We start from the raw sequence: 27,651 nt of genomic DNA, 5'->3' as shown, positions 1-27,651 counted from the left end.
GCCCCGTAAAAAGGATAAACAAAAAATCAATAATGAAATGCAAAATAAGTCAGAAACAATACAAATAGAATAGCATATTGTGTAAATTATTCAATACAAATTTTTTATCTCAAGAGACCTTAGAGTGTAATATAATAGAATTATTATAGTAGAAAAAAAGAGGGTAAAACGTTTTCAAATAAATTCAAACCGGAAAAATCAGGGATATTTTTTCAAGCCGAACCGGCAGAGTTAATCCAGAAATGTTCCGGCTAATATGTGACGTCCGGCCACGCCATTTATTGCTGTTGGGATAACAAATGGGAAAGGTTATTTAGAGATCCTATAATCTAAGTCTCTGAAATTTTCTGCCCTATACTAAGGCTCTCTTGCTTGCTTTTGAACAACATTCTAAGTTCCAACATCATTAAAGACTGATAGGTGAGTGCCTTAAAAAACGTTTTAAGAATACAAAATAGAAATTTTATAACATCCTTATATTTTCAGATTTTTAAATTAATTGTATTAATGGTTCCGATAAAAAAAAATCCATTTAAAGGCAGAAAATAAAATAGTACACATCTTTTTATTGCATATTATGGATTTTTTTAAATTTTCATTTGATGAGGCGCATTTATTGTTCGTCAAATTTATGTTTTAAAGAGTTCACAACTGGAAGTACAAGTCTATCGTTATCTTAAATTATCATTATCCGATAGTAATTTTACTAAATTCAGCTTTACTTTTAACCAAGAACTTGAATTAGACTATAAAAATAATAATAATAACCAGAATCTGAAGTACAAAAAGAAAAATACCAGCAAGTTAAAACAGATTCTAAGATTAGTGAAGATTGCTTTGAACGTAATTATCTTCCGACTCCCTGGCAAATATAAATAAAATTAGGAAAAACTGGATTGGCCAAAAATTCTTAGTTTATGGATAGTTTGCTCTCAGTTCAGATTTTCATCAAACCTCAACCTGACATATCTAAACACTTCTGTTCTAGTAGCTGATCGCTATTATAATGACCCTTTTAATTTTAACAATACATATCTTATGAAATCCGATGCTTCAATTCCATGTAAGTTACATTTTACTGAGAGAAGCATTTGAATCTAATTATATCACTGAATTTAATCGTCATAGTTCGCATGTTGTTGGCACCCCAAACGTTGCTAGATACCCACTTAATTTTGAATTTTTCGTATTTGGATTAAGATTTAAAAATATATTTATAAAATATATTAAATTATAAAATTTAATTTTACTTGTTATTAATTTGTATTTATTTGGTTACTTTAAATGTTTAATTTAATATATTTAAATATAAAGTGAACGAATTGAAATCTAAATACATAGTATTCACCTTAAACAAGAAAACTCTCCCTCCTCTCTCCTTCCACAATACTTCTATACCAATTACTAACCAAGTACGATATCTCGGTCTACATCTTGACAAACGACTGACGTGGAACCCACACACGAGACTCAAACGAATTGACCTCAATCTGTGGTATAAAATGTTGAAAAGGCTACTCGACAAACGATCACTATATACCGCTCTACTTGCCCCAATATGGACGTACGGAATACAGCTCTACGGAAGCGCCAAAAAATCGAACATCAACAGACTTCAAACCTTACAATCAAAAATTCTAAGAACAATAGATAACGCTCCCTTCTACGTCTCCAATCATACTATACACTCTGATCTAAATATTCCTCTCGTTTCTGAAATAGCACAATCTCGCTACACAAAACTCCACTCAAATCTACACTGTCATTACAACCTTCTTATCCACAACATGTCTACAACAACACTACCTTCAAATCCACAGCGCAGACTAAAGCGACGGTGGCCACGCGACCATCTCGATATAACGCCGACCTCCTAGGATGGTTGCTGTGTAAGCTCGCCAACGTGGCGAACTAACGGCTTCCATCACTGGATGGTCGTCGTTCACTTCACTCACGCCTCTTGGCGCACATGCATGCGCGCGCACGTGTATGTAAGTGCATATATGTGCGTGCCCGGGTATTTGCGCCCTTTCCTTACTCTTATCCCTTTTGCTTGTTGTATCTATTACAGTTGCAAAATAAATAAACAAATAAAAAAAATAATATATATATATATATAAATTGTTTATAATTTAGTTTAAAAGCTCCAGATTATTTATTATAGTCATTGCAAAAAAGTTATTAATTCCTGTAATTTTATACTTTAGGTATAAACTATTCCATGACTACAGAATCCCTTTAATGTATAATTATTCACTAAATTCAAAATTTTTCTATTTGCTTTGCTCCTTGCTTGTTCAGGCTCTGAATGCAGTTCTCTAAAATTCAATCTCTTTGTGTTACGCAACAAAACTATAATTCAATATAAAAAGCATGTTAATGCAGCAGAAGAAAATGACTTTAATCAGTTAAAAAAGTAAAAAATTATAATTTAAAATTTTTTATTTTTGATAATCATTTACGACTGTATATACACAACACTGAATATTTTTTAAAGGACTAAAATTAACTATCATTAAGCTTTTTTCTTTTTTTAAAATTTTTGTATTCATTTTTTAAAAAAATATAAAAGAAAAACATTACAATATTCTGTTTGAAACAATTATAGATGCAATATATTGCGAAGAACAATTAACATGCGTGTATTATCTTTATAATATAGATTTTCTTTATAAGTAATACTTTTAATTTTTTGCTTTATTGTGATACATCAATTGCATGAATTATATCCACTAATCTATGAGATAATTGAAATAACTCAATTTATGTCTGTTATTCTTTTTTTAAAACAGCTACATTTATAATAGTAGTGCTTCCCTAGTTACAGCCTTTGAACGGAAGACTTTTCACGACTTTTGCATTTTTTTGACGATCAACCTTTTACAACTGTCCTGCGGACATTTTTAATTCTAAATTTCTATAATAATATTCATCAACAGAGTCGTTTATTTTAAGTTGTATTTAGTTTAAGGGTGCTATTTTTATTTTTTATTTTTTTTTAATATACCAATAAATTACATTGTAAAACACGTTTAACTTCTGACGTTCGCATTCATCATTTCACGAATCTCGACCGTAATGTAAGCAGAGAAGCACTTATTTATTCTCACTTCTTCTTAGCAAATTTATACAAATATATATTATATATATGTAGGTTAAAATTATTATCCTTGTTTTTAGTTTTTCGCTTTCTATTTAAAACATAAATTTAAAAGTAAACATCTAAAACGAAGTGTACGTAATTTTTTTTCATCACAACCGTTATTGGACGTAGGAATTTTATTATAAATTAGTTTTAAAAGTAAAATAGACTTGCACAAAATTTTCTTTTAACAATAATAAGTTATATCTTATTTATATAACAGTCACCCTAAGGGGACTTTATTTTTTTAAAAAAAGGACGAATTTTTCTTTGAATTCGTTTCTTAAAACGAATTTCTTTGAATTGATACATTTACTTTCCCAGCAAAGTACAGTCCCAGAAATGGTAATCAGACAAATGAGAATAAAATTTATGCTCAAATGATTTGAAGAAACAATCATTTAATGATTTGCGTCATTATTATAAAAGAGGAATTTTTAAATTTCTTCAATTTGGAATTACGCATTATTTATTTATTTTAGCGTGTCGGATTAGTTGCTTTTAATTATTTCAGGAAGCAGCAAAAAAAAAGGCATTCGGATATGAGCATACATTAGAGGATGCTCAAATTTATGTTATTCGCCTTGCCAGAAGCAATAGCCCAATCAACTTCAAGCAACCCAATATACCGTAGCCGTTTTAAAATGTGTTTTTGAAAGGCAGAGCGAACATTTTCCAGCGCAGAACAGACTTCAAGATGGTCCCCGCGCCCATTACCACCGTTATTATAAAATAACGAATAGCATCATGATCTGATTCATATCTGTTTTTTTAGGCCACCTAACATTTCGTAACCCCTATATTCTTTGGATAACTGCTTCGTTTCCCTTCTTACTTTGCTTCCTGGATTAATTGAGATGATTTTTCTCGAATCAGGATGAAGGGATTGGGGATCAGCACTTATGACCAATATCACTGTCTGTAAATCAAAGGAAAAACGTCTTTTCACTTTACATCCCATTGCAAGTTGCAGGCCATCATGTCGCCAGCAAAAGGGCAGCTGCCTTTAAATCACCGAAAGCTGAGAAAACCCCAACCCCAGCATTCTTATTTGCGGAGTGGTAACTAGCCGTATAAATATCAACTAGATGTTGAGAAAATAGTCAATAGTGACTGAGAGGTAAATTGGGTCTGCCTTTATCAAATCGAGTAACAATTTCGAAAATTTACCCATGTCATCTTAAGTGAAGGTTTTTTTTTTTCTTTTTTTTTTTTGCATATCATACTCTCCTATTCCTCGAATAAAGCTATATTAAAAAAAAAGGCGAACAATTTCTTCAAAAACATCAACATCTTCAAATAGATCAGAAACACATGTCGACAAGAAAGTAATAATATTATCTGGGCATTCATGTATGGATTATAATCTATAATTATTCTTTTAGTAACAGTGGATTTTCCAATTAAGAACTATTATACTTATTTTATTTATCGTTGAATGTATAAAAAAAATTAAATGAAAAACATGGGACGTACATTTATAATACATAATTTTTGCCTTTAAAAAAAAATTTTTGCAATCAATTAATAAAAAACTAACCTATTTCACAAATCTATAGATTATATCAAAAACTTTTATCACATCCGCTATTTTCTTTTTTACTGGGAGGGTTGATGACGTTGAGCAACGAGGGTTTTTACATTTTCTCATATTTTTTAAATACTTTTTAAAATATACATATATTATATATTTTTAAACAAAACATATACCCTGTAACTATACAAAATATTCTACTAAGCTACATTAACATTCATTTATTTATAAAATCTTACACATTTGTATTCTCTCTGGGCGTTAGATATACAATTATTTATTTAATTTTAACTGAGAAGCTATTTTGCTTATCAATTTTCAGACAATAAAAATAAGAAAAACAATATAAAGAACCGTTTTAATATATTTTTCTAACACACTTTGGCACAAATACAGTAATAGTTAAAAAAAAAAAAATCACCAGGCGCAATGATTTAAATATATTTATCACAAATTTTTTTACTTACAATATAAACTAGAAAACATTGGAGCGGTGAGGAAATTTATATTTTTTATACATTTATTTATTTTATTATTATTATTTTTTTTTTTTTTGAGTGTTTGACCAATATATTTTGGAAACTTCAATGGCTGTTAATAATAATCTCAATACAAGAAAAAAAAAAAAACAAACTAAGATCCAATAGACAATGGGAGAATCTAGTGAATATTTGACAATACATTAGTTTGTGCTAATGAACTGTCAATCAGTAGGATTTAAAGTCATAGTTTAGATTTAAATTAGATAAGTATTCCATTTCCCGTTTCAAATTAGCTATGTCAAACTTCCTTGTTTTAAATTCTTGCGATCCATTCTGATGGGATTCCGTTTCGCATTACTACGAATGCGAAACGGAATTTGCAACTGCAGTAATTTATTTTACATTACTATATAAATCGATTTTTCCTGGGATACAATCGCCCTACTTGTCTAGCGCAGCAGATCCCTCAACCATGTCCGTCAACCTTTCGAATTGTATTACTTGGATATAGTTGCACTTAAAAAGGTGGTTAAGTCCATACTTGAAAATCCATATTTAATGTAACGCTGTGGTCAGTTAGTCGGTTACACTTAGGTCCTACGGCCTTTTACATCCCTGAATCCTCTTTGGCAATTCTGAATGCTTTGCTGGAGTACATACCAAAGAATGGCTGCAAATTTACTCCGTGATTATTCGTGCGGCCATTTGGACCATCATAGTCCTCTTGACAGGTCACTGCAGCCAAATTTTAACTTAAATATCTGAATATATATTTAATCCCTATATATTTAAATTTAGTTTTACCCTGAAATGAAACATAAATTAATATACTTTTTTTCGGGTCATAGTTTGTTTTATAGGAACTTTTACATTTATAACAAGTGAAAGTTTTCATTTCATTTTATTTAAAAGACACTAAAGTTTTCCTTGCTAAAGAACTTGGTCAAGCACTCTTTTTTCAAATTATTGACATATACAATTTGTGTTTTATATTATACACATATTATATGTGTTTTATATTTTAAAAAAAGTCTTTTGTTTTAGTATTTTATATAGAACAACTATGACTTATTTCTGCTTTTTCTTTTTTCAATATTATAAATATATATAATAACATGCATCCTGAAATAGAAGAAATTACATTTATATTCTAATTACAGCTATTTTAGGAAGTAACGCGATGGTACACAGTTTTAAGAGTTGTTGCAGTAAAATTAAAAAAAAAAGAAAAAGCTATATCATTTACAGTTTAATAATTTGAGTTTATTTTTTGTTTTTGTTTAACCATCAGCAAGTGGTGGCGTAACCCATCCATATTTATCATGCGTTTTTACTAGACTTCTAAATGATTCTTCCGCTGAATGTCGATTGAAATCTTTATTACTACCTTTTGTCTTCTTAGATATTCGGCCCTGAAAAATTTAATAATATTTTCATTGAAATTAAAATTCAATTTGGTAACTAATACTTCAAATTACTTTATTAAGTAACTGTTTGACGACAATATGGAAAAAATCATTTTATATTTTCGCCTTTGGGATACTTCAATTTACTTAATAAAGCCTTTATTCATTGTGTGGAATAAACCTTTTTGCTGAAGCATTCCAGCCAGCATACCAAGATATTTAAAAGTGGTACCAGCGAATCTATGAATCGTCCGTAGTTCAGCCGATTTGAACATTACCACCATTTGGTTTTATACAAGCGGACTCATCTCTTTTTTTTTCAAACTCCTACTATAAGATGTCTACTTTTGGAGTTTGTTTCTCTGTTACTTTTGCTAATATTACTCCGCGATAGAAAAGTTATTAAAATTAACTAACCACCTGTTTGAAAATGTACAATATCTTTGAGTGAAGTGTGTAAATTACTAAGCTAGAGCTTGCTTGTGGATTCGCTAAAACCAAACAGTTTCTCACTTCATTTATCTCTTCAGGCTTTTTATTTGGTTAATTTTGATGTTATTATTATTACTGTAACGCCTTAGATATTTACATCCGAATAAAGTAGTTAAAGAGCTACTGTATCAAGTGCCACGTTCTTTAGGTTGGAGAAATGAGGTAAATGCTCACCGTTCAAACAATTCTACAATATATTTTTTTTTCTGCCACACCAATACAGAAGTTGCAGAAACAGAAGCGTCTGCAGAAAATCGAGCCCAGTCTTGCTGGACACAATCACGGAGCGGGGAAGACCGTGGAGATTTTGCTATTTTTATTAATTTGTTCTCGTTTACGTCCTATTCACTACGATTAATACTTTTCTTACCCTATTTCCTGATCTCAGGACCTCATCACTGCCTTAATAGGTATTTAGGGAATGGGTAAATCAAGTGGCTCCATATTTGTTGAGCCCTCTTTAGAGCTCGATTGCCAGCCAATATTTGAGTGAATTCCTTAATGACCAGGTGTATTGTTACCTGCCTACCTTCGTTTATCAGATCCATAAATAAACTTTAATAAATGTTATTATAAGTGTTGTTACGCTGGGATAGCCTCAGCATGTTCAGATCCTTGAGAATGTGGTTAGTCCACATCCACCGATAGACTCTCCTTAGGAAATTTACATGTTTAATGAATATATTTAATTAACTCACCTGCCCTTTAACTATGCTGGCAGCGAACTGCATGACTATAGCTTCTACGGTGTAGGCGCTAGCCCATCCTCTGGGCGTTAACAATTCCATACAGATCGCACCACCTTCCATAACGAATCCTTTCTCAATTCTAGGAGAAACTACTCTCATGAAAGGTGGTGCGAATGGGAAATTTTCTGGAAATGTCAGCTGTAATGAAATATATTCAATTGAATGTTGTCGCATATCAGCGGCTAATTCACTTTCCGCGTCTATACCATATAGCCGGACATGCCAATCGTACAGATTGTCATTAATTAGTTCTACAGTGAAGGCAGGCTGAGGCGTCTGAGAGTTAGGGCGTCGACACATCAGCGTACTCTTCTCTATATCTTGTAATTCTTTCATTAAGCGCCGCGTCCTCACAGATTTCTGCGATGGAGGTTCTGCACAAGCACCTATAAAATAAATCCAAACCTCTTATTGAAACAATCGTCTAAACTAAAATAATACAATCTTGTGTGAACTCATACTTTTTTTATTACGGTTTTAACTTTTTTTTAAAAAACTCAAAATCGAAATTTGGTTATTACTGACTTTTTAGTGCACAGAACATCGAAATGGCTCATTTGCGAAAACCTAAAAATAATTTTTTCAGTAAAATTATTTAAACTGAAAGCTATTTAACTACATTTACAATCATAGTTGGCACTTTCGAAGTCTATGTGGGTTGGATCCGTCACTGTGCACTGTACTCTAAGAAAGGTTTCAAGCCAAGTTCATTTTGTAGGATGTAATTCAGAGAAGATACATGGAAACACTCTTGCATCTATTTCAAGTCAGTAGGTAGAGGTACCAAATGAGGTTAAAAATCTTTGGTTGGTACTGGATGACGTGGCTCTATGCTTAGACTGTTTGTCCTAAGTTTAATATTTTAAGAGATGAATAAGTAGGATGCAATTTATTAAGGTTTGACTGGAGCCAAAAATCCGACGTTTCCAACAGTTCTGGTGAATGTTTAAAATTGGAGGTTTCGGAAACGTTCGAACATAAAGAAAATTTGTATTTCTTGGGCCCACTGCAACTTATGTTTAATATTTTAACGTTATTATTCGATTTGTACAGACTGCTGGAAATTTTGGTTGTTCAAGTCTAGTCTAGATTTTTTTTTATCCTTGGTTCCTAGGTAAAATGTACCTTGATCTTGGTGTTGTTATGAGGATGCTGAGGGACCTTTGACATGTACGGCTTTGTTCCCGATATTGAAATAATCATGTTAATAGTAAGAAGAAGAAGAGAAAGGATGAATGGGTTAGGACATGCATGCAGAAATAGTGGATTCGAGTCCAGCTGAAAACCTTTAGTTTTTCTCTTCCAAGGAGCCTCTTACAGCTCACTTTCGGATGGACAACGATGCCTGTAACAAGAGAATACTATGTGAAGGCCGACAGTTCATTGAAAAGGCCTCGGACGGAATCATCATCGCAAAATTGACGAATCATCGCAGCAAAGCATGCAAATACAGGCAAAAACATTTACCTTGGGAAGCTGAAGATTTCTTTTTAAAGAAACTTCCAGTGGTAGTGGACTGCTGTTGACTTTGACCAGAAGCCGCTTCACCAGCAGCATTTCCGGCTACATCCCTCTTAATATCGGCCGGTGTTACAGCGTCACGATGATAACCAGCATGTCTTAACAATCGTCTAGCCGGTGAACCTTGTGCTTTACTGGATGAAGCACCACCCGCCTCTTTGTCCAGCCTCTCGTTGCCACGGAATAAACGATTGAAAGCGGAGACAACTTTCTCTTTAGCTCTGGACGTCATCTTTGCTACGTTTTCAACACCTTTCGAGGGTATAGTTTTATTGTGCATACATGGTCACCTTTTTCTTATTTCTCCTACTTCTTGTGCTTCTAATATGATGCAAACGCTTCTTTTCGGGTCGAATCCCAGTCAACCTTACCTGTGAACAATACAGTCTATGAAGAAAATGCGTAATGTAGCATAATATTCAAATTAAGTACGCTTTTGCATAAGCTAACAGCGTTGATGTTCTCAATGACCATTAATAAATATAATTAAATCATGTCTTTTTCGCCAATACTGGTAAAGGAAATAATACATTCGTAACAAATTTTTTCCTCCCATGTGTGAGTTTGGAAACGAAAAAATCTTAAAATTAAAAAAATACTTGGTTTAAACAAACACAAATTCTTTTTTTGTAGCTCTCAAACATTTTATCCAACTTCAAATCTCTACCAAATGTTAGATGATAGATGATAAAAGAAACAAAAGCAGACGGTCTGAGTAGACGATATAAGAAAGCTTAAGTTCAAGAGATTCTCACTTCTGGTCAAGTAATTTTTTTTTCAAACTCGGTATTTTAGCAGTTCCTTTAACCCCTATCATTAATATGTGTATTAATATGATAGTGTTATGAATATTTGTCACAACCAGCGCTTTCGGGGAAATCTAAACCACCAGATTTATACTACCGGTTAAGTTATTTTCATCGCTAAGTTACTGCCAGAAAATTTGGTAAGTTCAAATTATTTCAGGCTTTACCAGGGAACCATGCAAGAAGTAAACATTGTGGAAGTAAACTTTGCTGAATTCATTTTTCACTTTAAGAAATTAGTTAAAAAAAAAAATAATTTAAATTAATTATACATGGATCTATAACTTTTATTTAAATAATTTTACCAGTAAAATCTATTTTACGATAGTTGTGAAGAGAAATGTACCTTTCTTCAGATGCCATTTCGGTTAAAATATACAGTTTTACAAACTGTATAATTATTTTTCTAAAAAGAATTAAATTTGTTTGCCAATTTGGAGTATGAAGAAAATAAGTGAGTTGCAAAAAAACTGTAGTAAGAGTAAGTCATGTGAATGAGTATACATGTTAGATTTTTTTATTTATTTAAGTGCACATTTTGGTCTATGCGTTTGAATGTATGTATGATTGTTGATCGTGTATCCACCCCGTAATGGGCAGCCTCCACTTTGTGCCACATGTTTTACTTAAAGAAAGTTCAAATTTGTTATTTCTCTTAGATGGATCCAGCAAATGCCGAAATAAGAATCCATTTTTACCATTAATTTTTACATTTATCGATCATTTTTAAAATATTGTTATTTATTTACTTTTTCGGTTATGATTTTAAATGTGTATTATTGCACAAAGTAGTTCTAGAATTACTTTTTGAAACACTTTCTTGTGAAATTTCAATTAAGAACACTTCTATTGGATGTTTGGTCTTTCTTCTAATGCGTCATTCAATATAATGTAATGATCACCTATTAATATTAATCGGTTTTAAATGTGTAGCAAAAATTCTATCTTTGAAGAAAGTGCCACTTCACTGAAATTGATTCCGTGAAAGTGAAAACATACAATAATGAAGTAACATATCTTTTTAGAACAAATAAGTATCAACAAAATTTTATTATATAACCTACGGCAAGAGGAAGTTATTTTATTGTTCACAGCAGATTTTTTACATAATGAATCACAGATTTAATCTATTAAAGGATCCACAATGTCGTTGACAGATACCCAATTATTGAAGAAAAATAAACTTCAAGATACCCAGCGAACAATTCAATAGTTGTATTTAATATCAGCCATTAATAATTTTAAAACAAACCCCTCTCATGCAAAACGACACCAATCAACGATGCTATATTTATAAAACAAAGTTCACCACTCTTCCCGGATGATAAAAACAGGTCAGATCAGTTAATCATCATATTCCATTCTCTATTTAGAGGAGTGCAAGTGACGGCACATTTACTGAACATACAAGTTCAGCGACACTCATACATACGCTCACGCCCACACTAAAAGCAAAGTTAGTGGGCTGCCTCAACTTAGGCAAGAATAGGGTTGGTGTACTTAAGAGTTTCGGATGAAAATTAGACGGACTATAAAGTCCTCAACGTGGTTTTACTAGTAATTATCTGAGCTATAATAAGTTACGTGTTTAACTGGTTAATAGCCTCATTAAAAAATTTATTACTTTACTATCAGTTAACTACTGATGACCAACACTACACAAAGTTAAAATACTTTTAACTATAGTTCATTTTAAGTTGCACATTTTTATACTTTTACACAGGCTACTGAACCTCTTATCCCTCTCATTCAGATACCTCCTCTCGAAGAACAGAAATACCTTCAAGGATATTCACTCTTCGGTCACGCCATTTACTTTAAATTTAGAATTTAATCCTACTTAATAAATAATTGATAGAAATAGGACCATATTACTTGGATAAAATAGCACGTTTTATTTAGACTAGAATGGTTATTAATGCTAGAATAAGTCAGCTGCTAGTTTGGTGGCAGCTAATTAGTGATTAGCTAAGGTGATTTCGCTGGACATCTGCTCGTGGACACTGTGCAGTTCGTTTGGGATCACCAGTGGCTCAGAACCACGCAGACTGCTGCCATAGCAACTTTATTGGAAAAACCTGTCATCATCTCATCTTTCGCGAATGATTTTTTAAGGTTTTACTAACAGATTTACCTTTTTACAGAGTGACAAAAATGAATGTTTTTTCTTTTGGTTGCCTGCGATGGTGATCCGTCTGATGGGATACCAGATAATTGCTTCAGGTGTTACACGGATGATTCCAGGATGGATGGAAAATCTGGAGAAGCGATCTATTTTGACTCAGAAATGCACTTGATGGTTTATTTTTGGTGAGTATACAACTGCCTTCCTATCTGAGCTGTTGTATTTTGGTTGAATTTGGTACAGAACTCAGCTTTTATAGGAATTCGCTATTGTGATGGTCATGCTACGCTGAAGACATTAAGTTCTTGGATATTCTCCAAATTCGTAATTGGAAGACTGGAAGAAATTTTTTCTGTAAAGGATGCCAGCGTTCCAGGTCATATGGGAGTTTTAAGGAATTAGAAGGTGGATAGTATGGTTTGTGATATACTGACCACACACAAACCTTTTTTAAATGTAAGCGAAACATAAAGATGGACTATAATTATAGCACTCATACAAATTCTTTCTAAAGTTTACAGTTTAATATGAGTAAAGTTAGATACACCTAGCGTAAAACTTTAATGAATGAAGTTCAAATTCTATTAGTTGTTTTAAAAGTAGTTTTGAAGTACGTGATTAGAAATAATTATTGCTTCATATATATTGTGTAATATGTATGGTTTTTTGTTAGTAATAGTTTTCAACATTTTAATGGTCGACTAATTTTATTGCTGTTTCTATTTTCAGAGGGAGAATGATCATAGAATATGTTATCGAACTACGTTAGAATAACTTCTAAATAAATAATTTATTCTCCTCTTTCAGAATAATTGCCTAAAGCTGCTTCTCCATCAGTTGCAGACTCAGTGCAGTTGTACATCACAATTTTAAAAGAAAATCACCACAGTAACTCCCGACAAAATGAGGTACGGTATAAAATTTGGTTTCTAATTTTTTTTTTTTTTTTGGTATATTGAGGCATTTTTTAAAATCGATTCAAGCAGATCTATTTTGAGATTTCTCCTTCAATATACGTTTTGAGGCTCCTCTGAGGACGATAAAATTGTTTTTACAAACTATTGAATGTGAGCAGCACATTGAAGTGATGTGAGAGTTCATAACGGTTTTGAGTCAAAATCCATGAAAACTTCTTGCTGAATTATAATTGAAATAATGTTTTTCAAAAACGTAACAATATTTACTTATCTTGTAGTTGTAAAATTTTATATAAAAAACTTCAAATTTTGCAAGTCTTTTGCGGAAAAGTTTGTTTAAAACGGTATACATTCAACTCTAGAATTCAACCATAATTACCCGTTAATGGTGATGCTGCTTAATAATTGAGGCGGGCGTTCAACCATTCGCATTCACCAATTTTACCTGAGCGTAAGTCAGTTAAAAATCACTTCTAATTGCAGCAAAATTCTATGTTATTCTAAAATTAGTCAATTAACTTTCCATAATTATTGAGTGAACATTTCATTTGAGCGTTCGCAACAGATTGTTTACTTTCTGAATCTATTTCTTCTTTTCCTGATGTATATGTACAGTTTTTTATAAAAAGAAACTCGGAAGGGAGCAAGTAAAGGATTTACAACGTTACTCGAAACGTTAGAAGGTCGTTAACAAAAACTACTAGTTAAGAAGATTATTCAGCATATAAAATATATATTCGAGTAAATCATCGATGCATAACAGACATCGGTACGTCGTGCGAAGGTCTTTTGTTACATGTCAGAACAAGAATATTAAAGAGCACTGCTCCCCATAGCGTTTTTCTTCTTTTTTTCAACATATACGTACTTCTTTTAAACAAAAATTCTTTTGTATAATAGCTAAAGAGACTAAAACCAAAATAAATATTAAAATTAAAGCAATAGATGTTTATTACATGCAAAATAAATATTCATAAACTAGGAGTTGAATTTATTTCTTGAATTAATTTTCGTATTAAAATAATTCGGCTAACAAGTATTATATTTTCTAAAACCGCATAATAATGTGATAATTATACAATTGCAAGTTGCCTAAAGTTGTAATTTCTAATATCTGTCTAAGACTGCTGTTACTCTATTTATCATGGGAATCTCAGCCAATTTATTTAATTACTTCTACCATTTCTATTATCTATTATTCAGGGTGTTTAATTTTTATAATTAATTACTGTATTCTGATAAATTCAAAAAGATATTTGTTTATTGTGTGAATTGTTTACATTTTCTTATTCATTCGTTTTTTTGTACTTTCTTCTACTTTTGTACTAGGTTGTGCAGATTTTAGATTTTAGATTTCCTTTGATAATGTCTTTGTTGAGGTCCCCTCTGTTGTAAAAAAATTGTTTTTACAAATTGGTGTGGGTGAATGGTAAACATGAATAAAAAACTGAAACCACTAGGAATTCAAATTTGATATTTCGAATTGGTGCGACCAATGGGACACGGTAATATGCTTTCGAATAATTTCAGCTATCAGAAGGACATTTCTGCGGGGTCTTTCTTCAATCTGCTTTTTTAGTTTTATGGATTTTCTCGAAAACGGCTTTAACTATTTTCTCTAAATTTCGTTGCTCATGACACAAATGAGAACTTATATATGAAACATCTTCCAAGGGAGTTTTATAGCAGTTCTGTGGTAGAGCTTTCTTCTTAATTTAAATTTAATGAGCAGCCTCTTTTCTTGTAACTCTTTAAAGGAATTAAATTTGAATTAAAATTCCAAATTTAAAGGAAATCTGTTGAGCAGAAGTGGTGCCAATTTATGGATTAAATTGGGTAAGTTTTAGCGGTTAAGTAAGTTGAGGTAAGAGAAGGTCATGAGAGAGTTTTGCATCGGACAATTAATTGTTTATCTTCAAAATTATGTAAATAGGCCCACGCCAGGGTAGGGATTGGCCTAATTGATTGTACTCTCATGTGGAGGTCCCGAGTTCGAGTCCAACTGCCGCCCTATCCTTCAATTTTCTCTTCCTAACACTCCCTTACTTCCAGGCGATGAATTGTGCTTTCAAGAGAACACTATCTTGAGGTAGTGACTAAGGATCTGGCCATTCTAAAAAGCCAATTTTAGGCAGATTCTGAAAAATCTGTGAAAGGCTAAACCTAATTTATTACCAGTACGTAATTTAAATGTTAAATAACTCTTATTTAAATTACTGGCTGTTCTAATTGTTGTCGTCGTGGTAAATATTTAAGATACTGTTATGAGATAGAACTTTAAGGTAGCGATGAATATCTATATCAGAAAATATTAAAATAAAAGCAAAAAACAGGGAATGAATCTTCAGTTTTAAAGTCAATATAAAAAGCCTGTTCCTGGGTGTGTTCAATTCAGCGGAACGAAGATCAAAGTTTTACATGATTCGAGTTCTTTCATATGGCGGCAGATAAACACTTCAAAGGAGTTAAGCTATCTTTTGTTATTTTTTATTTCAAGTTGGAAATATATTTTTGTTATTAACTTTTTATGAAAACTTTCAGACTTAAATATTCACTCAAATGTCGATTACAGATGGAGTGTCATCCCCTGACTTCTTTCTCCCTAGCAAAATCTAATCAAACAGAATGGTCTGGGGGAAGACTCCAAATAGTGGGCAGATTCTTTGGACCGCCTTAGCCAACCCCTACGAAATCTAATCTTATTTTACAAATTTTTCCTCAAAACTCAAAAACCAAACATTTACTGCCTATGCCTCTAACCATCTTAATAACTAACCATTATCTTAATAACCACTTAATAACCAACAGTACTTAAGATTCCAACAATTACTATATTCTCATTGCTCAAGGTTTGGAATTGAATTTGAAATTAAAGAAAACTAGAAATTAAGAATTAATATTTTAAAAATAAATTCTAAGCGAAGGTTAAATTTACAAAACATGATCAAACTAAACATATTTAATGACCAAAAAGTTTCTGGACAATGTCCATTCAAATTTAGCTTTTTATGGGAAGAACTAACAGAATTTGGCTGTTATGTTACATTATAAATCAGTACTTCATAGTGTAAATCATTAAAAAAATCATAATTAATAAATAAAACCATATTCCGGCCAATGTCAATGCATCTAGTGATAAACAGTGATGCCTGTAGTGAGAAAACACCGTCTGGAGGTTGGCAGAGCACTGAGTTTCATTAACTTTACTTTCTTTTGCCAAGGATAAAAAGAAATATTGCGACCAGTCAGTTAGATAAGGGAAGGTTCAATCAGTGTACTCCCAAAATTAATTCTCTATGCTGTTCTTGTTTAATGTATGAATGCTGAGCTGTAAGGATTAGAAGGTCGCTGAGAGGTGTGACCTCCTGGGACACAGGCCCCTAGTGGCTAGTCCACTTCACCCTTCTCCGAATTTTAATCCGTATATGAATGAATGAAACAATAGTGGTCTTATCGCATTGATTGTCTAAACAACTGTTTGCTGGCTAACTCATATACTACAGGTTGCATGTGCAGTGCTGACCTTGGAATCTAAAATAGTTCTACACCTATTTTGCTTAGTAATGCTGTTCCTTGATTAAAATCAAATTGAAGCACAAAGTTGTTAAAGAGGAAGTAATGCTTGATAATTATCCAAATTATTTCTAGAGATCCTCAGTGCCCACACTCAAAGCGAATTTGGGCGACCCATGAGAACTCCAAACTGTAAATTCTTTTCAGATAAAAGCTAAGCTCAGCACGCTACCTCGCCTTCGGACAAAAAACTGTTAACTTAATAAGTACCTATTGAGTTTACTCCGCAAATAATGTTTTAATGAATAATGAATATGGTAAAGTAATTTTTAGCAAATGGTTATGTTTCTATGCGTGAACAAAAGTATCTCAAAAACAACAAAAAAATAAAAATTCGGAGTAAGCTTAAACTTTCTATTAAGCGCGTGCTTCACCTGATAGTATGGTCATTCTCCAGCCATATAGAAAAAGTTGGAAGGACCTGAGAGAGCAATTGTAAGCCTATGCTAAGCAAGTCATCAGCTTGGTTAAATAGACCAGGGATGGGTACAGATAGCTTAAGCTCATCTATTCTGTTGTGGTGATCAGTGATTTGTCCCATTTGAACTGTTTGAAACGTATTTCAGAGTCCATTCTAGCACCGGTGTACGGAAAGTTTTAAATTACTTTAAATTGTAAGAAAATGTGTTATCCCTTTGACTTCAATTATACGCGAATAATAACGCATGTTGTACGCATTAATAATAATAATTAATAATGTCTTCCAAAGCGGTGAACAAGTTTTTATCAAAGATTTACCATAAAGCCTTTATTATTTCATGCAGAAGCCCTTATCGCTTCCATTACTAAGCAATAAACCCTTAGGCCATCTATCAGTGCCAATTGAATCTATAACCGCTTTTTATCGGATCGTTCGGGGTTTTAAGTTTGTTCTCTCTCTCTCTATATATATATACAGAATTGATTAAACTTAAAGTTCACGGTCATATAAGATTAATTCACCTTCAACCTTCCTTTGTAGACTTATTCTCCCACAAACTGTCAATGCTGTCTTGCTGGTGTATGCGGTAGTATCATTACGCTATATAACTTTCGATTCTTTTACATAAATACTATATATATATACTATACTATACTATATATATATATATGTATCATAATGAAGGTCACGTTTGCACAGTGTTTTTAAATTTGTGTGTGTGTTTTTTTTTATGTACCAGTGTATACTGAATACACGAATGAGGAAAGTGATGAATATACTGAATAAATGTATAAGCTTGTTAAATATACGAGTATTTATGTATATTTCCATTTATTGTTGTAGAACACGTTTGATAAATAAAGGCTAAAGAATACTTTCAAAATATTTAGAAGAAATAGTTCTAGAGCCTAATTAAACTGTACGGCGTGCCTCCTTGACATATTACAAAAATTAAATAGTAGTATGTTATGCAAAAACACAACCGTGAACACTAGCAAAGCTAACTAACCACAGTTATTAAATTAATTGTGTAATTTTCTAGGCATAAAAATATGTTTTCTAAGTAGGGATTTTAAAGACAATTGTTGCAACTTAGAACCTTGCAAATGTAGAAAGAGAGAATTTTTGGAGTAAATGATCATGCTAGATATTTCTTTTTACTTCTGTAGGAATTATTCGAAATTGATTTCTCACTAAAAATGCATGTAAAAAAAAAAATTTGTTAAAGTATAGTCTGTTTTCCCTTTAACATAATAAAAGAATTTCAAAATATACAGCTAATCGGTTAACCAGAAGAGCAACTTAACACGATTGATTTCTGAGTTTCTTCTATATTTTTTGTTCAAAGATGATAAATCGATATTTAAAAAACTGGGATGCTACTTGTTAATATAACGACTAGTAATAATTTTGCAGAACAAGTTATTTTGGCGCTTTTTGGAGGGCGCATTTAAAAACATACTCTCGAATTTGATGTTGATGGTGGCATGTAGTGCACTTACCAGTTTTCTTAAGTGCTTGGAAGATAACAACTAGAGATTATTATTATTATTACAATTGGAACAGAAATAAATAGAGTAAGTGAAAATCATATGAGTGCTTAAAACATTTATTTTTTACGCGAAATAAATTGTCTATAAGACAAGGTCCCTGTATAATTCCATCCATTCGCAGTGTATTTATTGACTTATTCCATTGTTTTTAGCTTCTCACAGTATAACCTCTTTCCTTTAATTTCGTCTGTATCAGTTATTATGCTGATAAGTATGTAGATTAGACACGGAAATTCCAATGATTAAAATTTTTAGCTACTACAATTAAATAAAATATCTGGTGAACACTAACGATTTTTCTTGAACTAACGTTGTATCTCACTGCCAATATTTATTTTATTCTATTTCTAAATAAAAAGCGGATCAATATCCAATTTACAGAAACAACAATAAAATAACATAAATAATACAAATAGTTCTGTTTATAATTTAGGTGAGTCTATAATTTGAGTCATTACTAAAATTACATATTAGTGTAACATGGCGTTACACTAATTTGTAATTTTACACACACAAACTGCGATTTGTAAAAACCACTTTTTCGTACTTAATGGACCTCAAAACGACCCCCCCCCCCCAAAAAAACTAAGAACATATGACTGAGGCATGAACAGTAGTTCTATTAAAATTCAATTTTATAGATTATTTAAATTTAGTAATTATAACATAGTTTTTGTACTATAAACGGTAAACATTAAACGGGCAGATTCCTTATATCGAAATAAAAAAGTACTGTGAGCCAAATGTCTGTAGCAAACAATCACATACTGCAATTTCCAACTTGCATTTTGTTCAAACTGCGTATTTTGAAACGTATTATATCTTTTATAGTTTTTATTTTCTTTTTCCAGATAAGGAAAGTTTCGCCTTTTCAAAATAGTAGAAAATGGTCTCTATGTACATACACATGTGTGTGTGTGTTTTAAAAAATATTCCAAAAATGAATAAGAATAGGAAACTGATTATTTACATTTCGATTTGATCTCACCAAGGAACCCGAATGTAACTTAGCGATCAAAATCTCTCTGAGTACCTCTTGAATGAATGGATTATATTATATGAATGGATTTTTCGTTTATTTTCACTTTTCGTATGAAAGTATTTTTTATTTTGTGCTTTCTCTGGAAATACCCGTTTTTTGGTGTCAATTCAGTGGAATTTACGGTTTTACAAACTGTATAAACGTGGTTAGTATTAAAAATATGGATTCAAATAATCAGATTTTGAAGAACATTTGTCAGATAGTATATCTAGAAATAGTTGGAAGAGATATTCGTGAGAATATTCATTCCACATGTATGTATTTTTTAAATTTCTAGAGACAGTTGATAGATTCCCTAAACATGTATAAGAAGAGGTGAATTGCAGTTGGAGAAAACATTCGAATGCTATACCACCAATCCTGTTTTGTTAAATAACGGCCAATTGCTAGTAATGTTACAGAATGGAGGATTTATAGGTGAGCAATGTGCATAGTTTTCTTTTCTATAAAATAATAAATTTTTAACTTTTCCATAATATCTTCGGATCTTTAGCAGACCACATTATCCAAATACGGTAGCTGAGCGGTTTATAGGCGAGGATTGCAAAGCTAATGATACTAGGTTCGATTTCTGGCGTAGACCTTAGATTTTTAAATGGTTAAGAAGTAAATAGTAAAGTACGTTTGCTAGTCGCCTCTGACTAAGACATATAATTTGGTAGCTGGACGTTCAGCCCGCCTGAAAAAATGGTTTATACTTCATCTAAACGGAATACAAGATTGTGTTCTCTTCGACTTTTATTTTATTTTTTTGGGGTATTTATACAACACTTTTAGGCCGAGTCCAAAAACCATTTTTTCGCTAATCTCGGAACCTCAAAGATGTAAATATTTCTAGTGAAAACTTAAATTAGATAATTTATCGCAATACTTCCTTTTACTCACTAACAAAACGAAACTCATGGCTATGTTAATTTCAATCAGAAAGATAAATTTAATGAATTTATTTATTAAAGTATAATATATCAAAATATCATGTCATAGTGTTGACATTATCAGTTATTGTAGTTATTATTTATAGTTAATTTCAAATTTCACTAATATTTTTCGAAGTACTTCATCACACTAGAGAATCACTTTTACCAGCAGGGCTAACTGATTAATGTTCAAAAAATGTTTTAGTTGCAATTTCTTTCCAGGCTTGATAAAAGTAATATAAGATAAACAAATAATCTATTATCAAAAGTCTAACAATAGTTGATTAAAAAATGATTGATAAGAATAATGACAAAAAAGAACTCAATGAACGCCTCTCAATAAAATAAAAATATATATATTCTACCCAATAACTGTAATCAGGTGATTATGTCGCATTTTCTTCCTCATAATTTGAGCCGTTAACGGAGCGAGATGCGTACGTATAAAGTAATATATATATACACTCACACAAAGATATCTAAGCCTTCTTCAAATTAAGGAAGGTTAAATTCCCCCAAGGTGAACTCTCAAAACAGATAACTATGTGACGTAAATTGTAATGTTAAAAGATTTTACTTTGTTTCTTTAATGACATTTATATCTATAATAAATTTACTGCTTTTTGTTTAAGACCGTAAAACATACATTTTTGACCAAGGTAACTTTATAACACTTTGAAAAATGCGTGCAACCTATTACCTGTTCTTATTTTCATCGCAAGATGGAAGAATTGGAACGCGTTCGAGTCATAATTTTAAAGTGAGTATACCTTTAAAATATATTTATGTCTTTGAACAAACCAAACTTCGAAAGTCAGATATTTTGGATTTCGGCCGGGTGAGAAGTTCCTTATCTCTTTCTCTCTCTCTTTCCCTCTCCCTCTTTTTGACGAAGTTCTTTCTTTATTTGCTAAATGCAGTGGTGTCACGAAGTGAGCAGGTACTAGTTTTTTAATGTTAGGCAGAGATCTTTGGATCAGGAATGAACTTTTCTTCGGCGGTTATTAGGCATCCCTCTATCTATGGCCCTTCGAGCATTTAGACTGAAGAGGTAGTTGCCTGTAATAGTCAAGCCAAGCCAAATGGCATTCACTCGGTAGAGGTCTGAGTACTTACGCCAATGAAATTAGACTTTCTTTAAAGACACGAATGGCTCAGAATGTGGATGTGCCTTTGGCGCACTCTGATAGACAATAAGAAACCCTTTGCACTGCTGAAATCATGGCTGAAAACCCCAGAACCTAAAGAAAAGGGAGGTTTTTATTGAAAGAACTGAGAGGTATCGGCCTTATTTGGAGGTAGTGCCTCAGAACAGGTTCGTACTACCATCTAAATCTAACATTCCTCTAAAGTGTCTTTAAGTATAAGAACAGAGTAGTTTTAAAAGGCATTAAATGTGTTTCTAAAATATGGAGTTTGAAGAATAACGTATTTATATATATATATTTAGTAAAGAGACGATCGATTCCTTAAATGATAAAAAACATGTTAACCTACGTAATAAAAAAACAAAAAGGCAGTGAAACAAGTACACTTATTTAGACACTGAAGGAAGTCTTCCTTGTTTTCTTTCGTAACTATCACACTCCACTTCCTTCATTTTTCTTTCCATATTGTTTTTCATATTACCATCTTGAATTATTTATGATCAAGTTAAATCTTTCTTACTAACGTCATTTTAACCATAAATACCACATCCAGGGTCAAATGCGTATATGTATCAAATCATAGTTTTTACTCTACTAGTATAACGGTCATTTACATGTACGTGTAGAAAGTGGCAAAGAAACAGATATTAGTAATAGTCGACAACATTGAAAAATATAAAATTAATTATAAATAATTAAAAATAAAATGACTACTGCCACTTCTTCTGTTGTTATAGGTTCGAAAATAACCCTCTGTTGGAAATGCAACTTAACTTACTACTACGACGTATATTCGAAAAGTAAGATTTTGTAACAATTAAAAAAAATAAACAAATAAAAATGCTTATTACTAACGCAACTTACGCGAAGAATTATAAGCACAATAATTATTGAGTTCCTGGCTTTTGAAAAGTCAAAATATCTATCTACTTTAGTTTTTAACATATGTGTCACATGTCACCAATTCTGAGGACCGTTCACACTAGCATTCTTCACCCTTTTTGTCACTTAAAAACGTTTTCCGCTCATGTGATTTTTCAAAAGGGTGAAAAGAAAAACCACTTGGAGCTTGAGACAGAACTGTAGGGCACATTGTGCAGAATATGTCAAACTGTTGAGAAAATGGTCTCCTTTGGTACTTAGTGGTGCCGTTCGTTAGACATTATCCGTTTGCCAGTCTCTCTGTTCTCTTGTTCTTTGAGCCCTGGTAAGCTTTTAAGAGCCTCGCAGTATATGTCAGCATTTAGGAATTGACCTGGAGTCACGGTTCCGTTAACAATCTATGATCTCCAAAAAAAAAAGATGTTTTGTTTTTTAAATTCAACATCTGGGTCATAATTGGCCCCGTAGCATTTTCCATTGCTCTGCACTGCCAGCCTTCGGGCTGTAATCTCTCGTTAAAGCAAAACTGTCATTCTGGAAAATGTCTCTCAACGAATTGCTTTAAATTTCAGGAAGAATACTTAATGCTGCACAGCTAGTAGTGAACACCCAGAAACTCGCAGTGAGAGAGAAAGATTTCCAAGAAATACGAGTACTTTATAATAACCTGAGAAGAAGACATTTTTGGTTTTTGGCACCTAGCAGTTATGAAGGGCAAAGCTAGAGATTAATTCTAACTGCGGAACCAAACTTTTTAAAAGGTACGTTTTGTTTTGTGTAATTTACGAGATGAATGATTTAATTCATATTTCATTTCGTTAATAATGAAGGTTCAAGAAGTGGCGGTCAACTCTAGTTATCCTGCTGATCAGTGTCTACCAGTTGTTATTAGAGTAACCTATTTTCAGTTTAATAGACTGTTCAAGTTCAATCTATATGTAAGTTGTATGTAAATATATGTCAGCAGTAATTCTGTGAGAGTATGTCAGGCATATTTTGTTCTATAATTTTCAATACATATTCATTTATACAGCTACCTCATCAAACCACCAATCAGAGATCTACCTCGAATTTAGCTCTTCTGATAATATAATTTAACCGATTAATATATTTTGCAGGGTAAAGGCACTGCGGCGTTTTTAGCACATAATAAATGAAAACATAGGAAATACTATTAATTGTGTATGTTTGTCAAATGTATCAACTTAAACAATATTAATTCTATTTCATTCTATTAATTACAAATTTCATTAGGCAAACAAAAGTTCATTATGTTCCAGTAGATTACAGATAGATAAACATCCGGTAGATAACGAGTTTTAAGGTAGTCATTGCGGTAGAAATCATTTCTTTAAAAAAGAGCAACTTTTGGAAGTACCCACTTCACGATAAAAATCACAAAAGGTCAGGGGCGCCTTATCTCAGCTCTGTCCTATTATCGATCTGCACATCTGTGGTTCAAAGCCTCTCTGACGAATGCATTGAAGTGCGGTGGTGCATTGTAATACAAACAAAACTGGTTCAGTACATTTTTTTTTTTGTGTGTTCATATAATTCTTGTTCAGAACCCCCATCATTCTTTTAAGGAAACCCAGTATTCTGGATAGATACTGGAAACGAAATAAGTGGCGATATGAAATATTTATTGCGCTTCCTTAGGATTTTAGTGTTGGTACGTTGGATTAAATCTTGTGCACCTGTGTAATATTTTCTTTTACAAATAATATAATTGCAAATGTGTTTTGTAAACGTGACGGCCGAAGCTGAGAGTGTCGGTACTATGCAAAAATTCTAAACTGTTTAATACTTTAAAATGTTCAAATACATAAAATACTACGCCGAGATCCTCCCCAAAATTGTATTTATGCCTATTCTGAAAATATTTCTTGATTTTTTTTCAACTGATACAAAGTTATCTTGAATTTGGCACAAGTAGTCGAGTCTATGGAGTCTACTAGCTATATTGAATTGTTAGTACTTATACGTACATATATCAATGCAGCTTGGCTCAGTGATTCCAGCCTTTATTGGATTAAAAGCAAGTACTGAACATCTCCGTTCATTTTACTAAAATGATGGTAGAAATTTAAAGACCTGTTAGAATTAAGTTATTATTCTCTTTTTTGTGCGGCTTCGATCTGCACTCTTCTAGCCATTTGGCCAGTTAGTGTCCCTTTTCCTTCAGAGCCGATGAAATAGGCTTGTTCTTTTTTTTTTTGCAATCTTGTTATAACATTCTAAAAAGAATTCAATGCGAAGTAGAGAGGAAAGAAATACTTTAAATATCCTACTGTCAATAAAAGAATATGAGCATTAATACCGCTAGTTGGTTTTTGAAAGAATTGTTGTTTTCTTAAAAGCTGGAAAAAATACTTAAAGATAGATTTTATGTTTAACACAAACAAGATTTTTATATTCATTGAAGTGTAAATATATTAAATATATAATGTGTGTTGAATTACAACTAGACTGAGTTTCTCTGAAAAAGAAAAGAGAAACGACACTCAAAGCCGATAATTCACTTCACTCTTTTCAATCCTAACCTGTCCTTTTTTTCCTACCCACTCTTCAATCGAAGCTTCGAGCATGCGCAGAAAGACGGGGGTGGAAATTTAAATATCTTACATCTCCCCCGATGTAAGATATTTAAATTTCCACCCCCGTCTTTCTGCGCATGCTCGAAGCTTCGATTGAAGAGTGGGTAGGAAAAAAAGGACAGGTTAGGATTGAAAAGAGTGAAGTGAATTATCGGCTTTGAGTGTCGTTTTATAATGTGTGTTGAATTACAACTAGACTGAGTTTCTCTGAAAAAGAAAAGAGAAACGACACTCAAAGCCGATAATTCACTTCACTCTTTTCAATCCTAACCTGTCCTTTTTTTCCTACCCACTCTTCAATCGAAGCTTCGAGCATGCGCAGAAAGACGGGGGTGGAAATTTAAATATCTTACAAATATTTAAGTATATTTTGTTTAAGTTTATAACTATTTCTTATTTTTAATATTCCTTTTTAGTTTAACATTTTGTATTAATAAAACCATGGCTTTTACAGCTGGAAATGCAGATTGTAAAAAAGACAGAGTTACTGGTAAATTCAAGAGTTAGATGAAAGGATTGCTATTTATTGAACTGAAGAGCATTTTCAAATAAAATGAAGGTATTTAATGATTAATGAAATATTTTTCTTTTAAAATTATCCTGAATAGAAAGAAAAAAAAGTTGAATAATTTTTTTTCTAATAGGTATTTTAGTTTTTTAAATTTTTAATCAGGAAATTCTTTGAAAATAAAATCACCTTCGGCATCACATAATTAGATAATTTACAATTCTGTAGAGGTTATAAAACTGGCTAGCCGCTTGCTACCTACATGTTGACAATGAACCTTTTTTTTTTTTTAAACTTGTCATCAACGGTTAATTTAGCGCCGCCACTTTCTCCAGAGTGTGGTTTGGTGTTACCACTATCCTCACCCATTTTCATAATATTTCGGCTATACACTATCAAACCTTGACTAATTTTCAGTCTTACATAATAAAAATATCTAAGTTGGAAATTGATTAGACCTTGGAGATGTAATGTTTATTTAAAAAAGTTTTTTTTAATTTTTTTATTTTTACAATATATTTCGTGAATGGTGACCAGTAATAATTATTAAGAGAATTCGTTCATTTGTTCGTTAACAGTTGTTAGTACAGTTTAATATTCTTTTCTACAGTTAAGAGTTTTCATGTACAAATAGTAATAGTTCATTAGTTTATCCTATTTCAATTTGAAACACATTCATAAATCGGCTATCATTATTTTAATTTAAAAAAAAAAATCTTACTGAACATTTAATTGCTCTTATCAACTTTTATATGATGCGTTTTTAATCTATTTCACTTACTAATATCCAAGATTCTAAGAAATAGCATCCTTGAGAGGCGAGTTAAATGTAGAATATCGTCTTTCTGTAAGACGATGTACTCTGCGCCAAGATGTGTGCAGACAGTGGCTGGAGGGGAGAAATTCCAAGCTGTGGTAGTAAATGCAAACGAACTTCCAGCACCGAACTCTGTTCACATTCCACCACTAAGGATTAACACCTAACACACTCCACGGTCTCAAATCTTAGTAAGGAATTAGCCTAAACAAATTGAGCGGTCATGGTGTTTTTTTGTTTAACTTTTATTGATTCCTTTTCTTTTTTTTGGATTTGTTGTTTAGTATTTTCTCCGGAAATAAAAGTTACTCTGGTCCCTGGATACGAAACAATAGTTTATATAATAGTTAACAATTTTGTTGAAACATCGTAAAATGATAACAATCATATAAATGCTCACCTTTATTTGAAACATTTTTACCAGAAAATTCATTTAAGGGCATAGATATCTCAGAGATAGGTGGATTTCCTCCACAGTATCATTTTTGTGTACAGTTCGATCCTATCTCTTGTGTATTATTATGTAAGGTTAAATATGCTAAAAATCTGAGTTAGAAAAGAATTCCTCTACCCTCTAATTTTAGTGTAATGTATGGTTCTACAAACTGCGTAATGTTTGTAATACATAATTAAATATATTTCTAATGTAACGAAATTTAAAGCAAAATTTGTAAGTTAGAATCTTTGTAATAGCAGTATGAGGAAATCATTTGAGTTCTTCACACAACCTTTTTGTTTTATTTTGTAAAAGTAATTCATTAAAAATAAATAAATAAAAGTGTAAAAGGGAAGATGTACTAACGGGTCATAAAAGTTCACATAAGATTTTATAAGTTTATTTAATTGCTACCGAGTAATAACAGTTGTGACGGGTAGGTAAATGGTCTTCTCTCTCTATTTTTTTCTTTTACAGCCAACTCTTATTGAAATAAATTATTTTCAACGAACATCCGATTTTAGGGGTCTGTTGGGTTCATAAATTTGGTTTTTCCTAATTGGTCTCTTTTTTGTTTTGCATA

At 32.0% G+C, this 27,651-nt stretch overlaps 1 protein-coding gene across 3 annotated transcripts in view; it reads right to left on the bottom strand.

Annotated features, from left to right (window-relative positions):
• Window positions 1-3,806: 3,806 nt before the first annotated feature.
• The window catches only part of LOC141456308 (ubiquitin-conjugating enzyme E2Q-like protein 1), a 45,489-nt gene continuing 21,644 nt past the window's right edge, over window positions 3,807-27,651 (bottom strand). For all 3 annotated transcript variants that reach the window (XM_074132208.1, XM_074132210.1, XM_074132209.1), the window contains exons 2-4: window positions 9,273-9,697; window positions 7,755-8,191; window positions 3,807-6,570 (exon numbers count right to left, since the gene is read on the bottom strand). In XM_074132208.1, coding sequence (XP_073988309.1) covers window positions 6,439-6,570; window positions 7,755-8,191; window positions 9,273-9,606 — 903 coding nt within the window. In that variant the 5' untranslated portion in view covers window positions 9,607-9,697 and the 3' untranslated portion in view covers window positions 3,807-6,438. The remainder of the gene's footprint in view (window positions 6,571-7,754; window positions 8,192-9,272; window positions 9,698-27,651) is intronic.

The sequence above is a fragment of the Rhodnius prolixus genome, unplaced genomic scaffold, assembly GCF_049639745.1.
Source record: "Rhodnius prolixus isolate KJV_2025 unplaced genomic scaffold, Rpr scaffold_4, whole genome shotgun sequence".
Lineage (NCBI taxonomy): Eukaryota > Metazoa > Arthropoda > Insecta > Hemiptera > Reduviidae > Rhodnius > Rhodnius prolixus.
Note: the sequence above shows the minus strand (reverse complement) of the source record. Positions and strands in the feature narration are given on the sequence as shown.